The 23,350-nt window shown below is 51.2% G+C and overlaps 3 protein-coding genes across 14 annotated transcripts; 2 read left to right on the forward strand and 1 right to left on the reverse strand.

Annotated features, from left to right (window-relative positions):
• The first annotated feature begins 270 nt into the window (after positions 1-270).
• COG1 (component of oligomeric golgi complex 1) lies at positions 271-9,406 on the forward strand. 5 transcript variants are annotated; one of them, XM_080386956.1, is made up of 14 exons: positions 271-613; positions 689-933; positions 1,344-1,525; positions 1,901-2,071; positions 2,172-2,325; positions 3,210-3,420; positions 3,593-4,381; positions 4,701-4,847; positions 5,818-5,979; positions 6,298-6,425; positions 7,003-7,111; positions 7,586-7,695; positions 7,801-7,904; positions 9,272-9,406. In XM_080386956.1, the coding sequence occupies exons 1-14, from the start codon at positions 308-310 to the stop codon at positions 9,382-9,384; spliced, it is 2,931 nt and encodes a 976-aa protein (XP_080243082.1). In that variant the 5' UTR covers positions 271-307; the 3' UTR covers positions 9,385-9,406. The 5 variants fall into 5 exon arrangements, 4 of the variants coding, with proteins under 4 accessions (XP_080243082.1, XP_080243080.1, XP_080243079.1 ...); XM_080386954.1 differs by adding an exon at positions 8,255-8,294 and having other exon boundaries at positions 272-933; positions 7,801-7,876; positions 9,244-9,406; XM_080386953.1 differs by having other exon boundaries at positions 273-613; positions 7,801-7,876; positions 9,244-9,406.
• Positions 9,407-9,968: 562 nt separating this feature from the next.
• Positions 9,969-18,482, reverse strand: VCF1 (VCP nuclear cofactor family member 1). 7 transcript variants are annotated; one of them, XM_080387064.1, is made up of 4 exons: positions 18,289-18,482; positions 16,530-16,626; positions 12,278-12,340; positions 9,969-10,620 (listed from the first exon to the last, which is right to left on the reverse strand). In XM_080387064.1, the coding sequence occupies exons 1-4, from the start codon at positions 18,333-18,335 to the stop codon at positions 10,378-10,380; spliced, it is 450 nt and encodes a 149-aa protein (XP_080243190.1). In that variant the 5' UTR covers positions 18,336-18,482; the 3' UTR covers positions 9,969-10,377. The 7 variants fall into 7 exon arrangements, with proteins under 7 accessions (XP_080243190.1, XP_080243191.1, XP_080243194.1 ...); XM_080387065.1 differs by lacking the exon at positions 12,278-12,340 and adding an exon at positions 12,615-12,656 and having other exon boundaries at positions 18,289-18,458; XM_080387068.1 differs by lacking the exon at positions 18,289-18,482 and adding an exon at positions 14,962-15,094 and having other exon boundaries at positions 16,530-16,628.
• Positions 18,483-18,560: 78 nt separating this feature from the next.
• Positions 18,561-22,194, forward strand: MTNAP1 (mitochondrial nucleoid associated protein 1). 2 transcript variants are annotated; one of them, XM_080386988.1, is made up of 4 exons: positions 18,561-19,866; positions 20,270-20,377; positions 20,581-20,697; positions 21,226-22,194. In XM_080386988.1, exons 1-4 carry the CDS (start codon positions 18,618-18,620, stop codon positions 21,249-21,251), a joined length of 1,500 nt encoding a protein of 499 aa, XP_080243114.1. In that variant the 5' UTR covers positions 18,561-18,617; the 3' UTR covers positions 21,252-22,194. The 2 variants fall into 2 exon arrangements, with proteins under 2 accessions (XP_080243114.1, XP_080243113.1); XM_080386987.1 differs by having other exon boundaries at positions 18,564-19,866; positions 21,223-22,194.
• Positions 22,195-23,350: the final 1,156 nt, after the last annotated feature.

Genomic DNA, 23,350 nt, shown 5'->3' on the forward strand with positions numbered 1-23,350 from the left:
GGCCCGCGGCAGCCAGGCCGCAACCGCCCCCCGCCGCCGGAGGGGCGTCCGGGAGGGGGGGGGGGACACGCGTGTGTGGAGCGAGAGCGGCACCCGCAGGCCGCGAGGACCGGCCCGTTTCCCCGGGAAACGGGCGACAGCAATTAAATAAATCAAAATTAAATCGGCGTTTTCTCCGCCCCCGTCCCCCCCGGCCCGGCCGCGCCGCCATAGCAACGGCGCCCGGGCGCGGCCCTGCCCTGCACAAAGATGGCGGCGCCCCGCCCCGCCGCCAGCCCGGAAGCGCCGCCCCCTTCCCGTCTCCAACATGGCGGCGGCCACATCGGCGCCGGCCGCGTCGCGGGCCGGGCCGGCCATGGCGGCGCGGGGCACGGAGGCCGACGCGCTGTTCGAGGCGCACACGGCGGCCGAGCTGCGGGCGGTGGAGCGGCGGCTGCGGGCCGGCATCGAGCAGAAGCGGGAGGAGCTGCGGCAGATGGTGGGCGAGCGCTACCGCGACCTTATCGAAGCGGCCGACACCATCGCCGAGATGCGCCTCAGCGCCGAGCGCCTGCTGGGCGCCGTGCGGGGCCTGCAGCGGGGCGGCGCGGCGCGGCCCGGCCCCGCGGCGCCGGTGAGGTGGGGGCGAGGAGCTGCGGCGGGGCGGGGGGCGGCCCCGGAGCCCCCCTCACCCCCTCCTCCCCTCCAGGCCCGGCCGCCGGCTCAGGAGAGCTTCTACCGGGCGGCGGCGCAGCTGAAGCTGCTGCTGGACGTGCCCGAGAGGGTGTGGGGGGCCGTGGAGGCCGGCCGGTACCTGCCCGCCGCCCGCCTGCACCTGCTGGGCGCCCACCTCCGCCGCCAGCTGCAGCTCGACGCGCCCCGGGCCCGCGGCAGCCCGGTGCTGGCCCGCTTCCCCATCCTGCTGCGGCAGGTGGCCACGGCCGGCCACCTCAGGTGGGCCGCTGGCGGCTGCTCGGTGGCCGCGGGGGGGGTTGTAGGAGGAGGGCGGCGGGAGAGCCGAGCGGGTTGCCCGGACAAGCTGTGGATGTGTCTGGGTCAGGCCGGGTGGGGCTCGGAGCAAGCGGGGCTGGTGGGAGGGGGCTGGGCTGGGGGGCTGGGCTGGGTGGGCTTTGAAGGGCCCGTCTGACCCAAACTGCTCTGTGAGGCTGTGGCCCCCGACCCTGTGGCTGCCCGGGGCTCTCGCTGCCAGCCACCCTGCCCTGTGCCAGCCCTGGGGCAGGGGCACCTCACCCGGCCCCGTAACACCCAGGGAGTCCCCACTGCTGTCAGGGAAATGACACCCGTGCTTGGGGGGGTAGCACATAACCACACCGAGACCAGTGACTGCCGCGTTCCCTTGCCAGAACCACCATCCTGCAGGAGAGCAAGTCCCTGCTGAAGAACCAGACCGTGTCGGACCAGGCGGTGGCAGAAGCCCTGTGTGCCATCATGCTTCTGGAGGACAGCTCTCCGCGCCAGGCCCTTGCCGACTTCCTTCTGGCCAGGAAGCTGGCCATCCAGCAGCTTCTCAACCAGCCGCACCACGGTCAGTACGACCAGGCTGCCTCCCTTTTAAAGTTGGGGTAATCACCTTCACTTCATCTCCATCTTGCCCCACAGAAAAGCAGGTGGGTTAGTCCCATAAAGCTCATGATGGTGGGGACACAGCCACTTCACGCTGCTGCAGTGGTGTGGCTGACACCGCTGGCAGTGTTTTGACCCAGTGGCAAAATACCACAAAAATTAACAAGCTGAGGGTCTTAAGCCAAGCCCATCTGTAATGGGGAAGCGGGTGGTGCACAGGGCCAAGCCCTTTGCGCTCCAGTCCTTCCCCAAAAGGTTTCACTAGAACCACAGGCCTTGAATCACAGGGCTGCTCGCACTGAAGGGGCTGCCTTGGCTGAAAGATGTTTCTCTGCAGGTGCAGGTATAAAAGCTCAGGTGTGTTCGCTGATGGAGCTGCTAACAACTACCCTGTACCAGGCTCATGCTCTCTTCTACACCCTGCCTGAAGGGATGCTGCCAGATCCAGCCCTGCCCTGTGGCTTGCTCTTCTCGACCCTGGAGAGCACCACAGGCCAGCACCCAGCAGGTGAGCACCCAGGGAGCTCTGCATTAGGCCTCTGCCTGCCCAGGTGTGCAGGCAGGGGGTTACGCCATGCTGGGCTGAACCCCTGACCATGTGCTTTCAGAAAGAGGTGGGGTTCTGGAGGAGGAGGTGAAGCTGAGCAGCTGGTTCAGGTACCTCCCCAACTCTGTGGTGGAGTTCCAGCCAGCCCTGCGGACCTTGGCACACCCCATCAGCCAGGACTATCTCAGAGACACGCTGCAGAAGTGGATTGCCATGTGAGTGTGACAGCGTGCCCCTTTGCAGAGCTCTCCCAGACACCCCACGGCCTTTCTGCTGAGGCAGCAGCACAAAAGAAACCCAGGCTTACTTAATTCCTCACTCACTCCAGCTGTGCTGCCTTCTGGCTTCCTGCCCAGCATCCCCTCTCCCCAGCAGTTAAACAGCCAGAGGCAGCATACCACCACCCTAACAGCCAGGCTGTAACCCTCTGACAACAGACCCCCTAGGCTGCACAAAGATGTTTGTCTAGAGCCGCTTTACACTGCCATAACTGCCAGCAAACAAGCACAGAGTGAATGAGAAGATAATCCCTTACCTGGCTCATTTGGGTCTTGATCCAGCACATCCTTTCCCCTTGCAGCCCTTCCCTGGACTGTGTAGGGGCAGCCAGATGCCCTTTATTAGAGTTGCCAACTCTGCCCCATCCCACCTGTGGATGGGGACGGCCCTGCAGCCCTGCCCACCCCTCAACAGCCTTGTCAGTTGTGTCATTATCTGATGGAGCCGGCTGGTCCCTGCTGTCAGCTGCAGCCCCCGATGGCGTGCTTCCTGGCCCTAGGCTATTTCCCCAGCAACCTTTCCCACAGCCCCCACCTGCCTTCCCTGCCTGCCAGCTTTCCTGGGGCACCATGCTCCCAGCTTCGACACCTGCCACAGCTCAGGGTTCCTGCCAGTGGGCATGTGGCTTTCCTGTGGGGTCCCATGGTGCAGCTGCCTTGCCAAAAGGCAGAGGTACCCTCAACTCCACAGGTGGTTCTGCAGGCAGAGCCTCCTACAGACAGATTAAGAATTCCCCCACCTTGATGTAGCCGATGTTCTCTCCTGCCTTCCCCGGGGCTGCGTCTGAGCAAATCAGACTGAAGTGAGACATTGCCTTCAGGTGCAGCGATGACGTCAGGGCCGGGGTCAGCAACCTGCTCGTCTATGTGAAGAGCATGAAGGGCCTCGCTGGGATTCGCGATGCAGTGTGGGAGCTGCTCACAAGCGAGTCCATCAGCCAGAACTGGGAGGCAGTGTGCCGTCGCCTTTTGGACGAGCCTGCGTCCTTCTGGGAGGACCTGCTGCAGAAGCTGTTCCTGGACAGACTAGAGGTGGGCACTGTGCTGCGGCAGTTCATGGGGAGCCTTACTCTGTGCCCCCTCTCATCTCAAACGGTCCACTGGTGTCTCTTAGCAGCACTAAGTGTGCATTTTAAGTGCTAGGTGGCAGGAGGCATGAGTGAAAGGTGCTTTTTTTAATTCTTTCCTCCTGATTCTGTTCCAGACCCTGACCAAAGAAGGGTTTGACTCCATCTCGAGCAGCTCCAAACAGCTGCTCACCTTAGCCTTGCAGGAACTTGATGTCAAATCCAGCACCTCTGCCCTGAGCAAGCACATCCAGTTTGAACACAATGTGGCCCTGTTCCTGTGGTCGGAGAGCTCCAGCGACCTGCCTTCTGATGCTGCATGGGTCAACGTGGCAAACCGCGGCCAGTTTGTCAAGAGTGGCCTGTCCATGAAGGCCCAGGCACTCACACCATGTGTGCAGAGCTTCTGCTCGGCTCTGGACTCAAAGCTGAAGGCCAGGTTGGATGACCTCCTGTCCTACCTTCCCATGGACTCCTCAGCTGCCAAGGAGGCTGCTCCCACAGTGCAGCCACACTCTGCCTTTGACCGCTACGCTGATGCTGGCACAGTGGAGGGGCTGCTCCGTGACCACTGCATCACCTGCATCCATCAGATACTGGGCTGCGTGCGTGAAGAGCTGCAGAGTGCCCAGAGCCTGCTGGGGGGGCAGGCAGGCGCTCCCAGCGATGCCAGACTCAATGCTGTCCTCTTCATGGCGAGACTCTGCCAGTCCCTGACGGAGCTCTGCCCTCACCTGAAGCAGTGTATCCTGGGCCAGTCGGGCAGCACAGACGTGGCGCTGAAGGAAACGCGCTCCACCAAGAAGCTGGGGAAGGGGAAAGCCCAAGAAGTGACCCCTGTGCAGGCCAAGTGGCAGGGGGTGAAGGCAGAGCTCCTGCAGCAGAGCCTTTTTGCTTACCAGATCTGGAGCTCAGCTGTCACCAAAGTAAGGAGCTGTTTCTCATCACAGCTGCTTCCTGCATAGGTTTCACTCAGCTCCTTGTGGTCAGTGCTGCTGCTCCTCAGCTGGCTGCTGAGAGCTAGCCTTGCTGCCGCTGTGCTGCTCAGTCAGCCCGCAGGGAGAGGAGGTGGCACCTAGTGGAATGGTCTCCATCAGGTTCACTCTGGGAGGTGTGGGGGGGATGCAGGTCAGTCTGGGGGATGCAGGTCAGCCTTCCCGCAGGCAGGAGCAGGCTGCCCAGCCCTCGGAGTCCTGTTAGAGCTGTCTGTCCTGTGACTGGGTGCTTTTGTGTTTTGTGCTCTAGGGTCTGGTTCAGTGCTTTACCCACACGTTGCTGCTAGGCACAGCTGGCTCTGTCTTGGCCACAGCCACCAACTGGGATGAAATTGAAATTCAGGAGGAGACTGAGTCTGGAAACAGCGTAACGTCAAAGATCCGGCTGCCTGTGCAGGTACGGGAAATATCCGCTCGGTAAACACACAGTTGGGAGGGGAAAAGTGCAGGTTCCCAAACCCACCGCTTTTGTCAAATGGTGCTGACCTGCTGTGGAGTTTGCTTGGTGTTACAAGCAGAGGGTAAACACTCCCTGGTGTTCTCATTTGCTGTTTGAGATACTCACCTCCTAAGGACAGAGGTCACAGGAAGGAAATAGATAGTTGCTGTTGTATATTCAAATGAATGCGATTGGCCCAGATCTTGTAAAACTGAGCCAAAGAAGGATTTAGGCCTGGCTTATACACAGAGGTCCCCAGGAGAGAGATTTCATGGAAACTGGATGCACTGAAGGACAGGGCTGCAACAGTGGGACTGTGCAAAATCTAAGAGAACTCTGAGGGCTGCAGCCTTCCATTGGTGGGGTGGTGGTGCGGGAATGGTGCTCAGAGGGACAAAGCAGGTGGTGATTGTGTGGAGGGAGAGGAGGGCTGGGGCAGGAGTTCTGTGCTTGCACGGTATGGGAGGGGCTGGACAGGTTAATAGTCTTTTGTAGTCGACCTTGTAAGCTGAAATTTGTTGATTCCTAAGGAAAAAGCAGGCAGATGAGAGCTTAGGATATCTGGGAGGCCCAGGAGAAGGGCAAGGGAGTAAATAATGAGCCCAGGTAGTGGGTGGTCAGAGCAGGGTCAGTGTTGACAAAACAGGAGCAACAAGTATTTCTGTTCTGACTGCACTCAGGTGAAAACGTCTAGTAAAAGTACTTCTGGAACTCTGAGGACTGCTATAGCCAAAAGCCTGGTGTGTCAGTAAATAAAAACCCAGGAGATAGTTGAGCCATGCTATAGGAGCAGGTGGGTCTCAGCAACAGAGCTTTGTGGTTGCTGAGGAAGTAGGAAGCTCATGTCCCGAGAACTGAAGCAATGTTGTGCCGCTGATAAAGCTAACAGAGCTTACAGACCACATGACAGTAACACTGCTTTCAACAGCCATCCTGGTACGTCCAATGCCTCCTCTTCAACCTGTGCCAAGAGGTGAACCGGGTTGGTGGTCACACACTTCCAAAAGTCACCTTGCAGGAGTTGCTGAGGACCTGCATGGCAGAAGTGCTTGCTGCCTATGAAAAGCTTATGGAAGAGAAGCAGGAGAAGGTATGTGAGTAGAAGCCCTTCCTGCAGCTGGCGTGGGACAGGAGGGTCGCTGGGCACGTGGTGATGCACCACGCTCCTGTCCCTGGGAACAGAAAACATCTGCCTGTGAAGGCTGGAAAGGGCAAGTACGTTCTTCCCCTGCTTCCCCAAAAATGAGGTCAAAAGGGATCAGAGGCCAGGTTGCATGCTCAGAACGGTTCAGTTAGCTTGGTGGTTTCTTGGTGGTGGTGTTTTTCAAACGTTTCCTCTGAAGCAGTCCTTTGGCAGTCTTCTCTGTGTGAGCGAAGAGCCCTGAGTTCCTGACTGTCCTATCTGCAGAAAGCAGGCACCTTCCCTGTGACGCAGAACAGAGCTCTGCAGTTACTCTATGATCTGCGGTACCTGAGTATCATCTTGATGGCAAAGAGCGAGGAAGCAAAAACCAGCAGGATCAAGCATGACTCCAGGTGTGGTCGGATACCAGCAGTAGTTTGCGGGGCCCTAAAACAGTTCATACCTGACCAGCCGTCAGGAGGACGCCTGTGAGAGTGGTGCCTTTGTGCCCCACAGGAGAAGGGCAGTGCAGGCTCTGAGCTCTGGCATCGTCACTGATACTAATCATAATATAGAAGAAGGGGTGGATTCTCCGAGAGCTTGGAAACAGTGGGCTGGTCCCCCCTTGCTTGCATGCACAGCGTGCCTGTAGGGCAGTAGGGATACTATCAGAGTATACCTGTGGAGAGCAGTTAAGCTTCCATCCACGAGTTAAAACCTTGTGTATGCTCCAGTCTTGAGAACTGAGGCATCTCTCTCTGAGGCATACCACAGGGAGAAGGTTCCTCTGCAACAGTAGATGTTGTAGGTTGTATAATATCTGGAAACCCTTCAGGTAGCTGCTGTTCTGCCGAGTAATTCCTGTTTTGATCAGTCACCTCTTGAGGGCAAGTCCCTCGCTGTTAGAGGGACCAGTGAAACCACCCTGTTGGCATCAGCAGCTGTGGCTCGGCTGGAACCCCTGACAGGCCTCCTCTGCTCTGCTTGTAGGATTGAGAAGGTGACCGACTTTCTGGAGGGACACATAGATCCATTTGACTTGGACGTTTTCACTCCACACTTTAACAGCAACCTTAACCGCCTGGTTCAGCGAACCTCTGTAAGTTTAAGGAAAAGGAAGTGATGGATCAGGAAGCAGAGCTGCAAAACACGTTTTGAAGGGCAGCTGGGGGATGGCTTTACACACTGCTTAATGCCTAAAGATAACCACTGGCTTACACAGAAACAGGAAGAGTATTTAATGCCAGCTTAAGATAAGAGGAGCTTGCTGAGCTGGCTGCATAGCAAATAATCGTGCATGGAGTTGGCTGAACTTAGTATCTAACAGGATTCACCGGAGCCTGTGAAATGCTAATTGAGTTAAGTAGTGCTGAAACAGGCCTAGAACTCAACTATGGTAATAACAAATAATGATAATTAAATGCAAGAGTGAGTTAGAGGGGGGAAGGGAGATCCTTTGTGTTCAAACTTAAAATCGGTAACAAGTGGTGTGCCAATAGACTTGCCAGCAGCATATGGTGTGGTCAGCTCTGCAGTTGCCCCCAAATACAGGCAGCTCCTTTGTGCCTTCTAGGTTCTCTTCGGCTTGCTGACCGGGACAGAGAACCAGTACACAAGCAGGAGCGGCGCTCTGAGCTCCCAGGAGCTCCACAACATCTTGCCGTTGGCATCCAGCCAGATCAGGTAAGGTGCTCTCCTCTTCTGCATGTTCTCATGTCTCTTTGGGAAGCACGCCTAAAATTGCTGCTTCCCTGTGACCGGCCACATTTCTTTCCTCTGTATCTTAAGATTTGGACTTCTGCCGCTGAGTATGTCGAGCTCACGAAAGAGCAAGTCTGCTACCAGGAGCACAGAAAGAGTTCAGGTTGGTAACACTGTACCACCTTTTGTCAGTATTTGTTCTCCCACCAACACTGGAGCTCAAGGGGAAAGAAGAAAATAGCCAAACAGTTAATATTTAACCTGATTTTTATTTTCGGTAAAATGAGAGAACTATTACGGCAACACAGCTTGAGATGGTTTGGATTTCCCCTTGACCCTCAAACCCCCCCCCCCCCGATGGCCCCTGTTTTTTGGGGGCCCACTGCTCTGTGGTAAAACATAGGCAATAACCACCATGAAAATGCAGCGAAGACTTACACAGATGAGGCATTTTGAGGTCAATGCATAGAAGACAATTCATGTAAAGATGGCTGCAAGAAACATTGAAGGATGCTAGCTAATTATTTGAACTCCTTTCCAGTGTGATGCTGACCTTTAACTCCTGATGAAGCCTGGCTTGGGTATTGACGCCTGTGTGAACAGAGTGGCTCGCTTCTTTCGCAAAGGCTCTGTGTTGTCCTGCTTCTATCAGTAGACAACAATTATGCTGTTATGTTTCCCTCAGTTTAAAATATCTGCTTAGAGGGGAGTTCTCTATGCTGAGGATTGAGAGAGCCAAGGAATACCTCATCGCTACAGGAAGCGGTATTTAGTAACCAGTTTCCTTTTAGCTGTTAAGCTAATAACTCATCTGTGGCAATGTCTTTTCAACTGGAACAGAGGAGTAAAGGTCTGGTTTTATCACAGCCAAGTGTTGAGATGTTGATGTTTACTCTGCAACTCTTGTTCTCCATTATTCAGACACATTAAGGACCATGTTGACATAAGGGTTGTTTAAAAGCCCAAAGCTTCTTCATATTAAAGGTATTCCTTACCTCTTACACCTCAGCTGTAGTAGAGCATAGAAGTGTGTGGTGATGTGTGGCTCGTTCCTACCACTCTCCTCACTTGCTCTGGTGGCAGGTGTGTTCTGCAGTAGCTATGCTTCTCAGTCCCCAAGAGACACTTGCTCCTTTTTTGCTAAAACAGTTCTAGAAAGGTTAAAGTCCATAGTTACTAAAGAACAGCTCTTTGCAAGGGCTACAGCTGTACTTCTACCATGCTGCTACCCCCTTGCTCAGAGAGCAACAGCCCCATCCCTGCAATTCAGAATCATTTTTTTTTGAGGACTGAATGACATCTGTAGTTACCTGTTGCTAACGGCAAGGTGCTGTGCTTCTGCTACTCAGCACTGCCTCAGTCTGTCACTAACCAGGAGTGACACTGCTTAGGTTGTGGTTCAGGTTGCCTGGGAAGAGCTGTTCTGCTGTAGTCTACACCACCTTGCAGCTACTATAGATGAGGGGGTATGGAGAATGTCAAGGGTATGCTGTAATAGTTACTGATGCATTTGTTTTTAAAAACTAACAGGTTCCACCTCCTGCTCTCACACAAGCAGAAGATGAAGTATCACGCCCTGGCTCTTTATTCAGGCAGCTTGTAACAGAGGAGGAAGACACAGCTGCACCTTCTCTTTTCAAGCTGGGATGGCTTTCTGGTATGACCAAGTGATGCAATAAAAATAACAAAAGTGTGTCTGTGTGTTCATCTACACTGAACTCGCTCTCTCCCCATGGCAGGGACTGGTGACAGAAGTGAAGTCCTTTTCCATCCTTAGCCAGATCACAGTATGCTACTTGAGCCAGGCACAGGTCAGGATTGTCCTTGCCCTCTGGCTGCTGGAACAGAGGTGTAGCTACTCTTCCACCTCCTATTCCTTAGAAAGCATTAACCTTAAAATCAAACTAAAAAAAACCAAACCATAACCAACCTACACCCTGTAACAGAAAACAAAACATCTCCCAGCTCAAAGTGGGTAGTAGAGCAATGTAAGACTCCTCCCTCCTTTGAAAACCCCTCCCCAGGCTACTCACTTACTCTTCTCAGTGGCAAACCCAGCAGGCACCTCACACTGGCTACAGCTGCCTCCTCAGCACTCCCAGTTCTAGTTTCACATTTTCTTTTCAGTACTGCAGCACTACAGATCAAGCAAGATAAGGCTCATCACATCCTAATCTGCACAGCTGGGGCATTCCTAAGGGATGCCAGTTACTATCTTACTAACACTAAGTGCTCAAAAAAATTGTGTTGCCAAATAATTTTTTTACTAGTTTATTGAAATTAAAAAAGACTTATAAAACTGAAGATGAACGCTTGAGAGAACTTTACATAAAGCAACAAATTGCTAACAAACAGATTAGGCAGTCTATTGGAATTGGAAATTTTGCAATACTATAACACAGATGTGGATTCCTCAGTCTCCTCTTGACACATACTTTATAACCACCCCAAAAAGAATCCTATAAAAATTGCTTCAAAGCCCCTTTTGCATTGCAATAGTGCAGCAAACCACAAGTAAACAATTTCCTGTTAACCTGTTATTTCAAATATAGACTGAAAAGGCAACAGGCATTTTGTGCAACTCCATTTTAACAAACTTTTAAGTTGAAATATCAAATCTACACAGTGCTGTCCCTTCACAGAAGGCAGGGAACTGCTGGTCCATCATGTAGGAAGGCGTCCCCGGCTTTGTAAGCTGTGAAAGTGTGCCTCCTTCAGGATCTGGTTGATGTGGAAGTAAGGACCTTGGCTTAGTGCAGACTGCTCATGGAAGGACTGAGAGGAGACAGGGCTGGATCCTGCAATTATCGGGTTTAGGCTGGTTTCTGCACCGCACACTCTGTCAGGGCTGTTGATGCTACTGCTACTACAGCTGCTGCTGCTGCTGCCGCTATCGCTGCTGGAGGACTGAGACAAAGAGAAGGTTAATAGCAAAATCACACAGTTTCCTCTCTTGTCCCTAATGAAACACTGCAGGTAAGCAAACAATCTTTACAGTTAAGTCCCTCCCTTCCAGATTTTTCAGGCTCACATTCAGCCTGATGGACTAATGTAAATCCACCAAGTGCTTTCTTGGCATTCATAGCTTCTGTTACTGCCAACACATGAAAAGCGTCACAGAGCTGAAGGGATGAGCAAGCCTTCACCCAGAGGTTCGCTGACCTCCAGCACATTGGATTTCAATCTTTTGAGTTTAGGCCCACCAGCTCTGTCCCCATGACCCACGTTAGCACTAGTGAAGTTTGCTGAATTCATCCGAGAATTGGAAAATAAAGAACATTCCTAGTGAACTGCACGTGTCAGTAAAAGCAGGCAGGGCACAAGGAAAGTTTATCACTTCTGTTCTAGCAGACATTCTAGGTAAGCACCATGCAAAGCATTTCCCTACAAACTGATCTTTCTAAAATGAGATCTGAAGCATCCAAAGCAACAGGCTGTTAAAAACAAATGCAACGTGATACCCATTTTAAGTCTTTGAACACCTTGACAAACATACAACTACTCTTCTCCCAGTTAAGTTTTTCATAACAATTTACTTTCACTGTCGTGTCAAGAGCAACAGGCATTGAAAACTTCCACATGCAGAGAAGAGAACTTATGATTTAGCTTGCGTAGAGGACAGGGCTCATTTGCTAGCATTTAGGATAAACACATTTCATGGTAATGACCGGAAGAGCATTAGCCATCCTTTTCAGTGTTTCAAAGACATAAAACTGTTCAGCTTACACCATTTTAAGGGCTGCTAATAAAAGGTTCTATTAGTTACAGTTGAAATATTTCATTACTGTGCAATATGCTGTTCAGGACAACACTGCAAATATTTAGGTGCTTAAGAATCAGTGAATGGCTACTTTGCCATCCCATAAGAAATAAATTCACAAAAGCAGCCAACATAAGTGACAGCAGATAAAACTCCCACCCAGATTTTTGTAAGTATTAAAATAAAACTACAGAATTCAAAGCTTGGTGGCTACAGCAGAGGAAGACAAATGTAAAGAAGTCCACAGTAATTTAACAGTCAGCACCACATCCAGAAGGCCTTGCTTTGGAGTAAATCTGAAGAATGGCACAAACTGCACCCCACAAGTCAATGAGCAGTGAGAAAGGCCCAGGAAGGCACTGTATGAACGTGTGAGGTGGACCACATCTCAGTGCCAGCTGGAAACCCCGCAGCACTGATTCCACAATCGATCATGACAATTCAACGATATAAATTTCCTTGTTTTGCTAAGCACCAAAAATGCTTCAGTTCTGTTGTAGTACAGCAAGCAAGACAACGGCACCAAGGCTGCACCCACAGCTGGTGTGTTAGGTTCAGCTAGCAAGGAGAAAACAACACACGTGTGAAGTCATTCTTGAGGAAGCAGCAGATGTAACTACATGAGCAACCAGCTCCTTTTCCTAATGCTGCTAACACTAGAGAGGGAGAGAGAACACTAGAAGGACAGAGAGGAGCCACGAAATGGTGCTTGCTAGCCCACCTCATTTTGCATAGAAGCACAAATAACTGAAATGCAATGCTGTTACGCTAAACAAGTCACAGCAGCCTTGGAGAGAAACCCACCGCACAGGACACTTTGTTTCCTTTTAGTCTGTGTTCCTTACTGTTTTTCGTTACAGCCACCTTCTGAAAATCAAGGTAAAAATTGAAATGAGAATCTGATATTACTTACTACTAAAGTCTCACATCTTAACAAATATTTCAGAGTGGTTAGTAATTATTACTTTATGCATATCTTAGGGTTTTTTTAAAGCTGAGATTGTGTCCTGGGACGTGCTTCCTACATCTAAGGCTGTTGACAGATCTGGTTTGTCAGACCCTCTTTATTTCCATTTCTCTAACGCAAAAATTCACTAGCACGTGAAGCCCGTTTATTGCCCAAATCACATCAAAGACCTACCATTTCCCCAGGCTGTGGTGCACATTCTGTTACGCATTTGGACTACAATTAGACAAAAAAAGAATCCTTAAAGTCATCATGTCAGCAATGACAGGCATCTACACAATGAAACAGTTTTAAGCAAAAGGGCAAAGGAAAGTAGCCCAACTAAAGTTTGAGTACTTTAAGTATCAAAAGGGCATCTTCAAGGTTTACCTGACTTATTAGCCCCTCTTAACATCACACTGAGTAGCTACAGAAGTTTTAAATAATTTCCAAACAAATGTCCTGATAAACGCATTAACCAGCTGATCTGTGATGTAGTACCTCACTCACTCATGGCAGGAACTTAAGAAACAGCCACTCAGACCCTGCTGCTCTCAAAATCTTTCAAGATGAGTTTAACAGAGATGTTATCTGGTTCCAGTTAGAATTTAAGACCAGCCCTTCCTCAGTCATGTAATGCTAGAGTGGCACTGCTGCAATACTAGACAAAAACTTTGATTTGAGGGAAGCGACTGCTGCTGTGTGTCAGCAATCTCTACCAATAAACCAACAGTATTTCTAAGCTGCGGGGAACCCTGTCATCGGCCAGAACAACAAAGAGGAACCACAAGAAATCAGGTTTTACAGAAGTTATTTAGGAAGGAAAAGTTAGCCAGAACACTGCAGACTCCCTTCCTTCCCAGGGAAAATCTGAGCAAAGGCCTTTTCACTGGTGATTCCCCAGGTTGCAGAGCACCAGTGCAGGTTCTCACAATTCCCTCGAGCAGCTGCTTGCAGCTGGCCCCTCACTACAGCTGTGCCCGACTGGTGTACAGGCCAGCAGTGACGGGAGAGTAGGAAGGGCTTTCACTGGATTTATTGAGTACCAGGGAAAATACCACAGCTAACCTGGTAAACAAAGGACAGGCTGAACAGGAAGTGAAATGCAGTTGCAAATGCTCTGCTTCGCTAATGTTTAATGCTCGCTGTAGTTCTAGTCTAGCGTTTTCGTTGTGTGCCTGTGCATGGACTGAACTGCAAAGCAAAAGTTTACTGTCATCCCCAGGGTGGCTGTCACCTAGGAGCGTGGGGGTGGTTTGTTCCAGGAGGAGCAGGAATTGCACTTTGTTACAATCTGCCAAGAAGCAGGGCTGACAGATCGAAGAGAATCTCAGGTTCCCCCTGTGAAAGTCAGAGGCAAGAATGATGTCTACTCTGGGTGAAAGGACAATCTAGTGGGAGAAAGCAGCAATACCCTTTTGTATTAAACCTAGCTCACGTGAGCAGCAGGATTCGAAGTGAGGGACTGAGGGACAACATCACTGAACAGCCCATGTTTGAGCTGCCACCAAGAAAAAAAAATACCTCCCCTCATCTTACACATACTGTGGTCAGCTATGAAGAGCAAGACATTAAAAAAACCCAACAAAACTGAAAGAAATCCTCACAAAAGCCAGTTTTAGTAACAAGGCTGCCTGATTTTCATACTGTTATGCTTTCAATTAAAGCACACTCTGTAAGAGAAAACAGTCCACTTTCAACTGAACGAAGGCAAAAGAAATCACTGATTTAGCTAATGTTTCACAAAAAGCAGGTGTGCATATGCCCTTAGATGAAAAGCAATTCTCTTCTCCTGTACTCTTTGAAGTTACAAATTGTTCCTACACACACACTTTCTCTCCTAGTTCAATATCCTAAAGCTAGTGAAGATTTTTAATCAGCAAGAGCTGTCTTTGCAAATGGTGAAGTATCATAAAACTAAATAAAAGCACTGCAAATGGCCAAGAATTTTGAAGTGACATCAATCACAAGTACTTGTGCGCTGTAAGCACAGTAATTTCTCCATTTGGCACAAGAAATCCTTAAAGAAACATTTGAATAGTACTGACTTCAGTTTCTGGGCATGCTCAGTTCAGTAATCCTACATTACAAGAAAACAAACAAACAAAATCTATTCATCAGTAGATGACATCGTGAATTTTGTTCCCTCAAGAAAGGGAACATTGATTTTTGTAAAACTGTGTCCAGCAGGCACATTCCCCCACTTTAGCATCAACAGTAAGAAGTTATCCTTGTCTGCACATCAGGGTTTAATGTGTTAAAAACATACCTGTACAACACAAGTGCATGCATGAAGCAGGAGTCCTAACGTTAGCCTCAGCAACTGAACTCTGCGCTGCCTGCGCTGGTGGCGGGGCAGACAGCTCATGCCCATGCTGTTCACTTGCAGGCACCCCAAACAAAACAGCCATTAAGGACAGAGTTAAGGTCATCCACTCTTGTGTGGCTACTACAAGACTATTTCCATTTCTGCATTTTAGAGGCTTTGCCCAGTCAAACGCCAAGTGTTCATATGACAAGCAAAGGTGCTTCTGCCACTCACCATTAAGGTTTTTCCTGATATTCTTAATTTCATTACTCCTACTTCAATCCCTTGTTCCACACTAAATTCTTCCTCCTCCCGCCACAAAGCTTGTTTAGCCATTAACTACTCTACACATGAAGAGGCGTTTAACCTGTTGGACAAGTGATTCAGTGTCAGATGGCAAGCAGCTGTTTATGATTCTACCCGTTATACCCGAGAAGCAACACCAACTTCAACCCAGCAAGTCTTACTTCTGGCAAAACAGCAATACAGGAACCAGGAATGTTTTTCATCATGGCAAGTTTCTTTGTGATGAATGTCTCGGCTGTTAGAGCACTTTCTATACAACATCGCCGACTACCACATCAGCTACTTGCAAAGGTGTATGGGTTAAAAGAAAGTCTCCCTCACAAAAGGAACAGTGGGATACAGAGCTTTGTATCATTTTAAATGTCAATCTACATTTGAAACCATTATCATATGATAAAAGATATGTTGCTCAAAGTTACACAGCACTAAATACTTCCTGCAAAGTACAGTCAATATTTCAATATAACCACAGTAGTTTGTAACTACTCATTACAGTCAATCCTCAGAGTGAGAAGGCTGTACAAAACCCTATAAGGATATTTCAAAACACTTAGAGAGAAATCCATTCCATTAACTTCCAGGAGTTAAATCCTTTAACAAACCAGGAGGGAGCCTCTGCTCTGCATGCTCTTTTTCATTAACATTTTGCAACAGAACTACATTGCTAATTAGAAATGCATACAGTGAATTTTCAGATGATTAATACAGGCAACAATTCAGGAAATCTGGCAGCAGTTTGGAAACGAGCATTTTTTTTTTAAAAAAAATCTCATAGCCAGCAAATTGTACCATCCTGGAACACCTGTCATGCAAGCAATGAGAGAATAAGTGACAAATTATCCCACGTCCAGCAAAAGATCACGGTAAATATGAGTAGAAACCAAATAGTTTGAGTTCCAATGTTTCAGCTGTGAACAAGTGAGTCTCGCTTAAACCAGCAAGTTCTGTCAGAGCATTTTTTAAACATCAGATAAGCACTACTGCTTGCAACAGGCACTTTGTGTATCACACTAGTTGGAATGCTTTTTGACTTTCTACCACAAATAATCACATTAGTGTAAGTAAATGCTAAGTTGGAAGAGTAGATGACCAGGCAAAGTGACCACATGCACTTGTAATCTACCCTAGTCATCTCCTTGGCTCTGGGTATGTTACAACTCATTTCAGACAGCAGAACTAGAAGTGGCAGCAAATGCTTTTCTTGTATCTTCACTTGGGTGCTACACATCAGTATTTGAAATACTTTAACAGAAATATTCAGGTCAAAAATAACCAGGTTCACTGGAAAACATGCTGGTTTCCAAACCACATTTCACAGATTTCAATCTCTTAAGTACCTAACAGAGTCAAACCTCATGACCTCATACACAAAGCAAAAAAAAAAAAAAAAAAAGTGTTTTCATTAACTACTGTCCGTGAATAAAATTTCACAGAATATTCAAACCATTATTTAAATCCAGCATTAAAGGAGACAATTTGCCCGAGAAGGCTCTCACCTCAGTGTCCCAAGAGTCCTGAAGGACAGTATTCCTGGTACTACGTTTTGTCTGGGGAACATGACAGTCATCCTCATTGCCATTCCGTCTCCTCTTCCTGAAGAAAGTTCAGGAAGAAAGGAAAAAAAAAATATTATCAGCTTACTGAATATGCCTTCTCTTTTGTTCTACAAAAAAAGCAGGAGAACTTGAGAAAGTAACAATGGTATATCTAAACCTCTAAGGTGCTGTGGACTTTCATATTCTTCTTAGCTGTTGTCTACAGAACAGAGAGAAAACGATAATGTTTCGCACCAAGCAGCCAGGCTGATGCTGTTGTATCAGTTTAAGGGACGTGGAGTCACACCTGCCATTCAAACCAGTGCTGAGCATCTTTCTAAAACTCGTTTGACAATTCTTAGCCTTGCAACTGCTCTCAGTGCTCGGGCATGTCTAAAAATAAGCCTGGGACTTTGACTGACACCTGACAGGCTGAGAAAAGCAGCCCGGAAAAGGAGCTGTGACCATACTTCCAATAAATACCTGATTACATTGATCTTGCTTACATAGGCCTGCAGTTAGCACCTATGTATCATTTGCTTTATTTAGTCTCTCCGCTCTGACAGCATTTGAAGTCAAGTTACGTTCCTGAGCAACATTACTTTCCATGTGGAAAGTTCTGTCAGAAAACACCTCATGGAAGACAAACCCTTCCCCGCTTCTGATACATTTGCCATCCTCTTATGACATCAATGCTGCTTCAGAGCAGCTGATCAACAACAGTAACCTAGAAATCCTGCAAACCAACATCTCTCAGTGTCTGCAGAATTTTAGCATTAATATCAAATGATTTTTCCCACACTACAACCACCACAGGTCACCCAGGACCTCAGTGTGCTGGGTACTATCCGAATTATAGGATAGAGCTGTTTGGTGCCTGAAAATGAATATGTACTCAAATGAGTCAAAATGTACTCAAGTGAGGTATTTATAACCGAATCTTTTCTTACAGACAAGCTTCTGCAGCAGACTCAGCTACCAGTATTTGGTCCACGCCTACAGACCAGGCGCTGCCACCTCACTCTCCCATCCCAGGGATGCCCACAGCACTCTCAGCCGCTACCCACCACCGTCCACTGGCTTCTCCCTCTCCTCGAACCACTCTTCTCAGAGAAGCCATTTCCCTCCCTGCTCCACACCGGCGTTGCCTCCGGGCCCCTCCTTCTCTTAACGCCGGCAGCCCACAAACAAAGTCAACACCTCCATCGCCGCGGTCTGCCCTGCTGCCTCACAATGCCGGGCACTCACGGCCCAGCTCCTGCGGCTTCACGGTCCCTCCTGTTTCTCCCCCACCACGCAACAGGGCCCGCCTAACAACGGCCCCCCAGCACACCGCAGGCCCCCCATACCCTCGCCGCTCTCCACGCCCGTTTGATCTCCCGAAGGCAGCCAGCCGCCCCCCCGCCCCCGGCTACACCTTTACCGCTCACCGCCGCCCCAGCCCCAGTTTAAGCCCCTCCAGAGCCCAGGGGGCTGCCTCTCCCCAACCGGCCCCCTCGCAACTCGCCCCATCCGCGCACCTCTTCGCTCAAGCCGGCCCCTTTAGGGCAGCGCGACCCCCTCGGCCGCCACACACCCTCCCCACCCCGAGACACCCCGCCGCGGTGCCCGAGGGCCTGCCCCCGCGAGGCCGAGCCCCCGCCGCTCGGCCCAGGCCCCAGCCCAGCCACCGCCTCCCCTCAGGCCGCGCTCCCCTCCCCCACCCCGGCTCGTCCCCCACCTCTGTCTGGCTCCTCGCTCGCTCGGCAGCGGCTGCCGGCAGCTCATGGCGGTCTGGGCTGAGCTCTACGAGGCGGGACGGAGAGAGGCGAGAGGCTGCAGCGCGGCCCCGCCGCCCACCGCTGAGGAGAGCCGACCCCGTCCGGCTCCAACCGCCGCTTCCGGCGCCTCCGCCTCCTGCGCCTGCGTAAGGCCCTCCGCGGGCCGGCCCCGCCCCCGGCGTCACCGCGCGCGCCGGGCGGCCGCGCACGCGCAGGGCCCGGGCTCCGCCGGGGGTGGCGGCGGCGGCGGCGGCTGACGGCAGCGCGGCCCGGGAAGGGTGGCGGGGCCATGGCCGCCGCGCCGCCGGGGCGGGAGCTGTGCCCGCACTGCCGCAGGCCCTTCAAGCGGCTCCGCGCCCACCTCCCGCATTGCAAGGCCGCGCCGAGCCCGGCCCCCGGCGGTGCCCCGGGGCCCGGCCCAGGCCTAGGCCCAGGCTCTGGGCCCTCCACGCCCGGCGGCGGAGCCGGCTCCGGGGCGGGCAGTGGGCCGCGGGCGGCAGCGGCCGGTAAGAGCAGCAAGGGGGCGGCCGGCCCCAGCGTAGGGCTGCCCGCTGCGGCCCCCCGGGAGGCGGCGGCCCGGAAGGGGAAGGCGGCGGCGGCCGAGCTGGGTGGGGGGCCCGGTCCTGAGCCTCGCCGCCAGCCCGGTGGGCGCGGCGCGGCGCGGCAGGCGGATCCCGCGGTGCAGCGCGGAGCCGGTTGCCTTGGTTTGCTCCCCGAGGGGATTAAAGATCCACCCGAAAAGCTGAGAAATGGGCTGAGAATAGTCACAGAGAAGCAGCGCGCCGGGGTGACCGGGGAGAGGAGCGGCCCCGGGAGCGGGGGCACTGCCGCCGGGAGGCACTGCACACACTGCGCCCCGGCGGAAGGGCCGGATCCAGGCAGGATCCAGCAGGAGGGAATAACGGTTGCAGAAACCACACACAGAGAGACGCACAGCCATGGAGCTGTGGAGAATGTGTCTGCCAGCAAAAAGGGAGAAAAAGGCAGTAGTTTAAAACCAACAAAAGCCCACGTACTTCGAGATCCCCCTGAAACTGACTGCAGAAGTGGCCCTGGTGACCTCGTTCAGCAGGAGGGAACAGACAAAACAGTGACAGAAGAGAAGCAGGTGTGCCAAGAAGTTGATGTGGAACATAAAGCCCCTCTTCCTGCTTTGCATACCAAGAACCTCCATCTGTTATTGACAGAGCATTTCAGAGGTCACGATGAAGGGACATCCAAAAATTACCTAACCAGCATACAAAAGCATAGAGAGCGCAAGAAGCAGATGGCTGTAGTTTCTGAGCCCATCCTGAATGCAAGGAGGGACTCTGAGCTGGCACTCCCGCAGTTCTTGCTCCACACCTCCAAAAGCCAACCCATCTGTCCATCCCAGGCCTCTGGCAGGAATGTGCAGGCAGGTGCCATGGGCTTGGAGTGGTTTCCAGACTTACATCCTAATTATGATGGGCTGAGCATTTTTCCAGGGAAGCCTTTCCAAGAAGGCAGGAGGATCACAGTGAAGACACCAAAGGGCAATTTTGCAGAGGGACAGCAAGGTAACATGAGAAACAAAAGTCTTCGTTGCTGAGATTTACTGTGGTGTCAGGCTAAACTGTCCGATAGGAATGGGAAAGGAGGGGTTGGGAATTCTAAGCTGCTGGGCTTGTTCAGAGAGGAGTCCAGGAAGGATCCAAGGCAGTTAACTGTTCAGCCCTCCAGCCTGCAAAACCAAAGGTATATGTTTTTATTTAGGTTTAAGTCAGGCTTTTGCATGTTTGGGCTGATGGAGTGAACTCACTTTGTGGTAGACATGATTCATTTCTGAGGAGTCAGTCTCAAGCCACTTGCAGCCGTGTCAGATACCAGGTCTGTGCTCACCGTGCAGCACAGGGGACACAAGCACCACAGGCATTGCCCTCTCTTTCCACCCTTTGACCACTCTGACTTCTCACCACACAGGTCCCCTCTCAGAAAGGCATCTGATGGATGTAAGGCTGGGGGAGCTGCCCATGTGGCTGGCCACCTGCAACTTTTCTCCCCAGGGGCTGCTTGGAGGAGTGCAGAAAGGTGAGGCTAAATTCCTGGCTCTTGGGGCAGAATTGTCCCACTTCGTGATTTAGTTGCTGCAGCCTGGTCCAAGTGGCCAGTCTGGATCTTTACCAAGAAGTAAATAAAGAGAGCCCAGCAATTTCACTTTGAAAAGTTACATGGAAACCAATGGATTCTTAAGGCCTGTGCGTGATTTGACCTTTACATTTCTGTTCCAACAGCCTGGAGCAGCTATTACAACAGATACATCAACATGAAGAGGGGTGGACCAGTTGGGATCTCCATGCTGCTGGCTGGATACTGCCTCCTCAGCTATGGCTGGAACTATCAGCACATCAGTAAGATTTCCTTCTTGGTGTCTGTCTTATGTCAGGAATTCTCACTTTTGCAGCATGTCAATTCAAGCTCTGAAATAATTTAAATACTTCACAGTTAAGATTAATACCAGAGCTCAGAGAACAGTATTCTGACCTGGCTTAGGTAGGCAGAAGAATTTAGCTAACAAAGGCAGCAATAGCAGTTGCTGGTTCTCACCTTCTCCCTGGAGAGCACTAGGAACAGTCAGTAGCACTTTTAAACCCTGCATAAAGCAGAGGGAGGAGATACTCCAACACTAAGCACCCATTCCCTGGATTTACTCATAACTGACAAGGGATTTACTGGTGTTTGTGTAGTTTCCTTAGCAGGATTTGCTCTCATGTGCCATTCTACAGCACATGAACAGAGAAGACTGCAGTCAGTTTCACGCTCATCACTGCTGGGCAAAGCACATTCATGTAGTCCCTGAACATAGCACTGTGCTAACACTGTTCTTTGTTGTTTGTTTTTTTGTTTTTTTTTCCTCCTCTCCCCTGTTTTTCTAGAAGGTCATCGCTGGCGTAAATACCACTGAAAGAAGCTGAAACAGCACCCAAGGAACCATCACCGGTGTTTGACTGTTGAGTCATCAGAAGTGCTCAGAACCGGTATCCCAACAGGGATTCAAATAAGCAAAGGCCCATTTACTGTCAGAGACAGGTTATGTAGTTGAGGGCTGCTCTTCAGTTACCCTCCTGTAGATGCCGACAGTAACAGCCTGTGGTTACTGCTTTGTTCAGGCAACACTTTGTACTGAAAGAGGCGTTGAGAGCCACCCATCCGAGGTCTGGATGTAGTAGAGCTGCTACAGCATGCAGAACCCAGATCTCTGGCTTTGGGACAACACAACAGGACAGCTCCTTGACCTGTGCTGTTAATATAGATTAACTGACACATATGTTGTAGTCAGAGTGTCTGGCAGTACAGTTTGTGATGGGTTGTGGCTTCAGCCCTTTAAGTTAGCAGAGTTGTACCAGGCACAGCCCACCTTTTACTTACCCTTCTCCACAGGGAGTGGGATGGGGTTTGCTGCCGACTGGCAGGAGAAGGGTGGTTTCTGCAAGGCCTTTCCACAAAGGACACCCAGCCCCCCGCTTTGCCGTCAGCATGGCGCTAGTGGGACTGCTGAGGCTCTGAGGGAGGGACCGTTGTGAAGGCATGAAAGCAGCAGCACTGAGACCACAGCGCCCTATTTCTGGAGGAATAAAAGTCCATTGGATTAGCTGTTGTGCCCAAAGGGCAAACCGATGTCTGCATCAGACAAATGAGGACAGTTATGAGAGTGCTAGTTGTAGCCTGCCATCACCAAACATGTCTGGAAAAGGACTGGTCATGTGACAGGCATGAAGGGTAAAAGAAAAAAAGCCAAGAAAAAGAAGCCTGAAGTGTTTATTCAAAGAGCAGTGCAGTAGTACTGTGTCAGAGGTGTTTCACCAAAAACTCCCTCTCACCAGCAGTAAAAACCTTTGTGAGTTTTCCTTTCCTGCTTGGTGTCATGTGTTCTCAAACATGGTGCTTCTTACCCTGTTTTGCAGGGGATTAGCACACCCACACCCTCATCTGCCCAGGACCCCAGCACAAGCTGGTCCCACACCCCATCAAACCTGTGATTGCATAGGGGCAGCGGGAGCAGTCACTGTCCACACACAGCCGGCTGCATGGGAGGGAACAGGCAGCTGTGAACAGTCCCACTTCAGTTGCATTGGGGAAGCTGTGACCTCTCTGCTGTTTGTGCAAAGACCTGCGAGAGCTGGTGCTGAGCAAAACCAACTGGCTTTTCTAGTCCAGCAACTGCCATGGCAGCTGTCTCACTGGCTTCATTGCGCTGTATGGTGTCCTTCCACAGTCCGTGCGGGAGCACTTGAGTCACTTCCCCAGCAGGATTTCCAGCTGCATCTTCCACACTTGGAGCCATAATGACCTTTCTCTCCACACTGAAGGGTCAGGGAGAGGCAGGCATCAGTTTGTGCTGGATCGATCCATTGCCACATTACCACACGTTCATTTTCACACTGGCAGCAAGCAGGCTAATGGACCCTGCCTCCTTCCAGCATAGCTCTCGCCTGCCAGCAGCGACCCAAGACCTCCAACTGCAATAAACCAACCCAGAGGGACACTAGGGTTCACTGATCTCCAGGCCTATTCCACTGGATGCCAAGTATTTATTACCACAGAAGTCCCTTCACATGCTGCCAGGTTATTTCAGTCCGAGTACAGCCTTCTGCCCAGTTGGTTCACACACCAGCCGCTCGAGGGGGCAGGCTGCACAGCCAAGAAACATGGCCCAGGGAGAAGACAGACATCAAAGCTGTGGGAGCCCCAATGCCACACCCTGCCCCTTGCCATAGCACTTCACCCCCCTCCAAGGTGAGGCCGTTGCTCCCAGCCCACCCAGTCCCAAAAACGCTGACCTTGACACAGGTACCTTGTTCAAGTGAGCACTATGGGCCCAGGGAGCAGCTGTTGGTGTCCCACAGCTGTGCTGCCAGGTGCTGAGTAGTGCCAGTGGCTGGCAGAGTGGTCTCCATGGGCGGCACATCCTTGCATCCACTCCCCTCACCAGCAGCCAGATCCAGCCCCCAAGGGGGAAAATGGTGGGAGAGGCTGTTGGCAACTGCTGTCCTGCAGGCTCAC

The sequence above is a fragment of the Falco punctatus genome (genome assembly GCF_963210335.1).
Source record: "Falco punctatus genome assembly, chromosome: 1".
Taxonomy (NCBI): Eukaryota; Metazoa; Chordata; class Aves; order Falconiformes; family Falconidae; genus Falco; species Falco punctatus.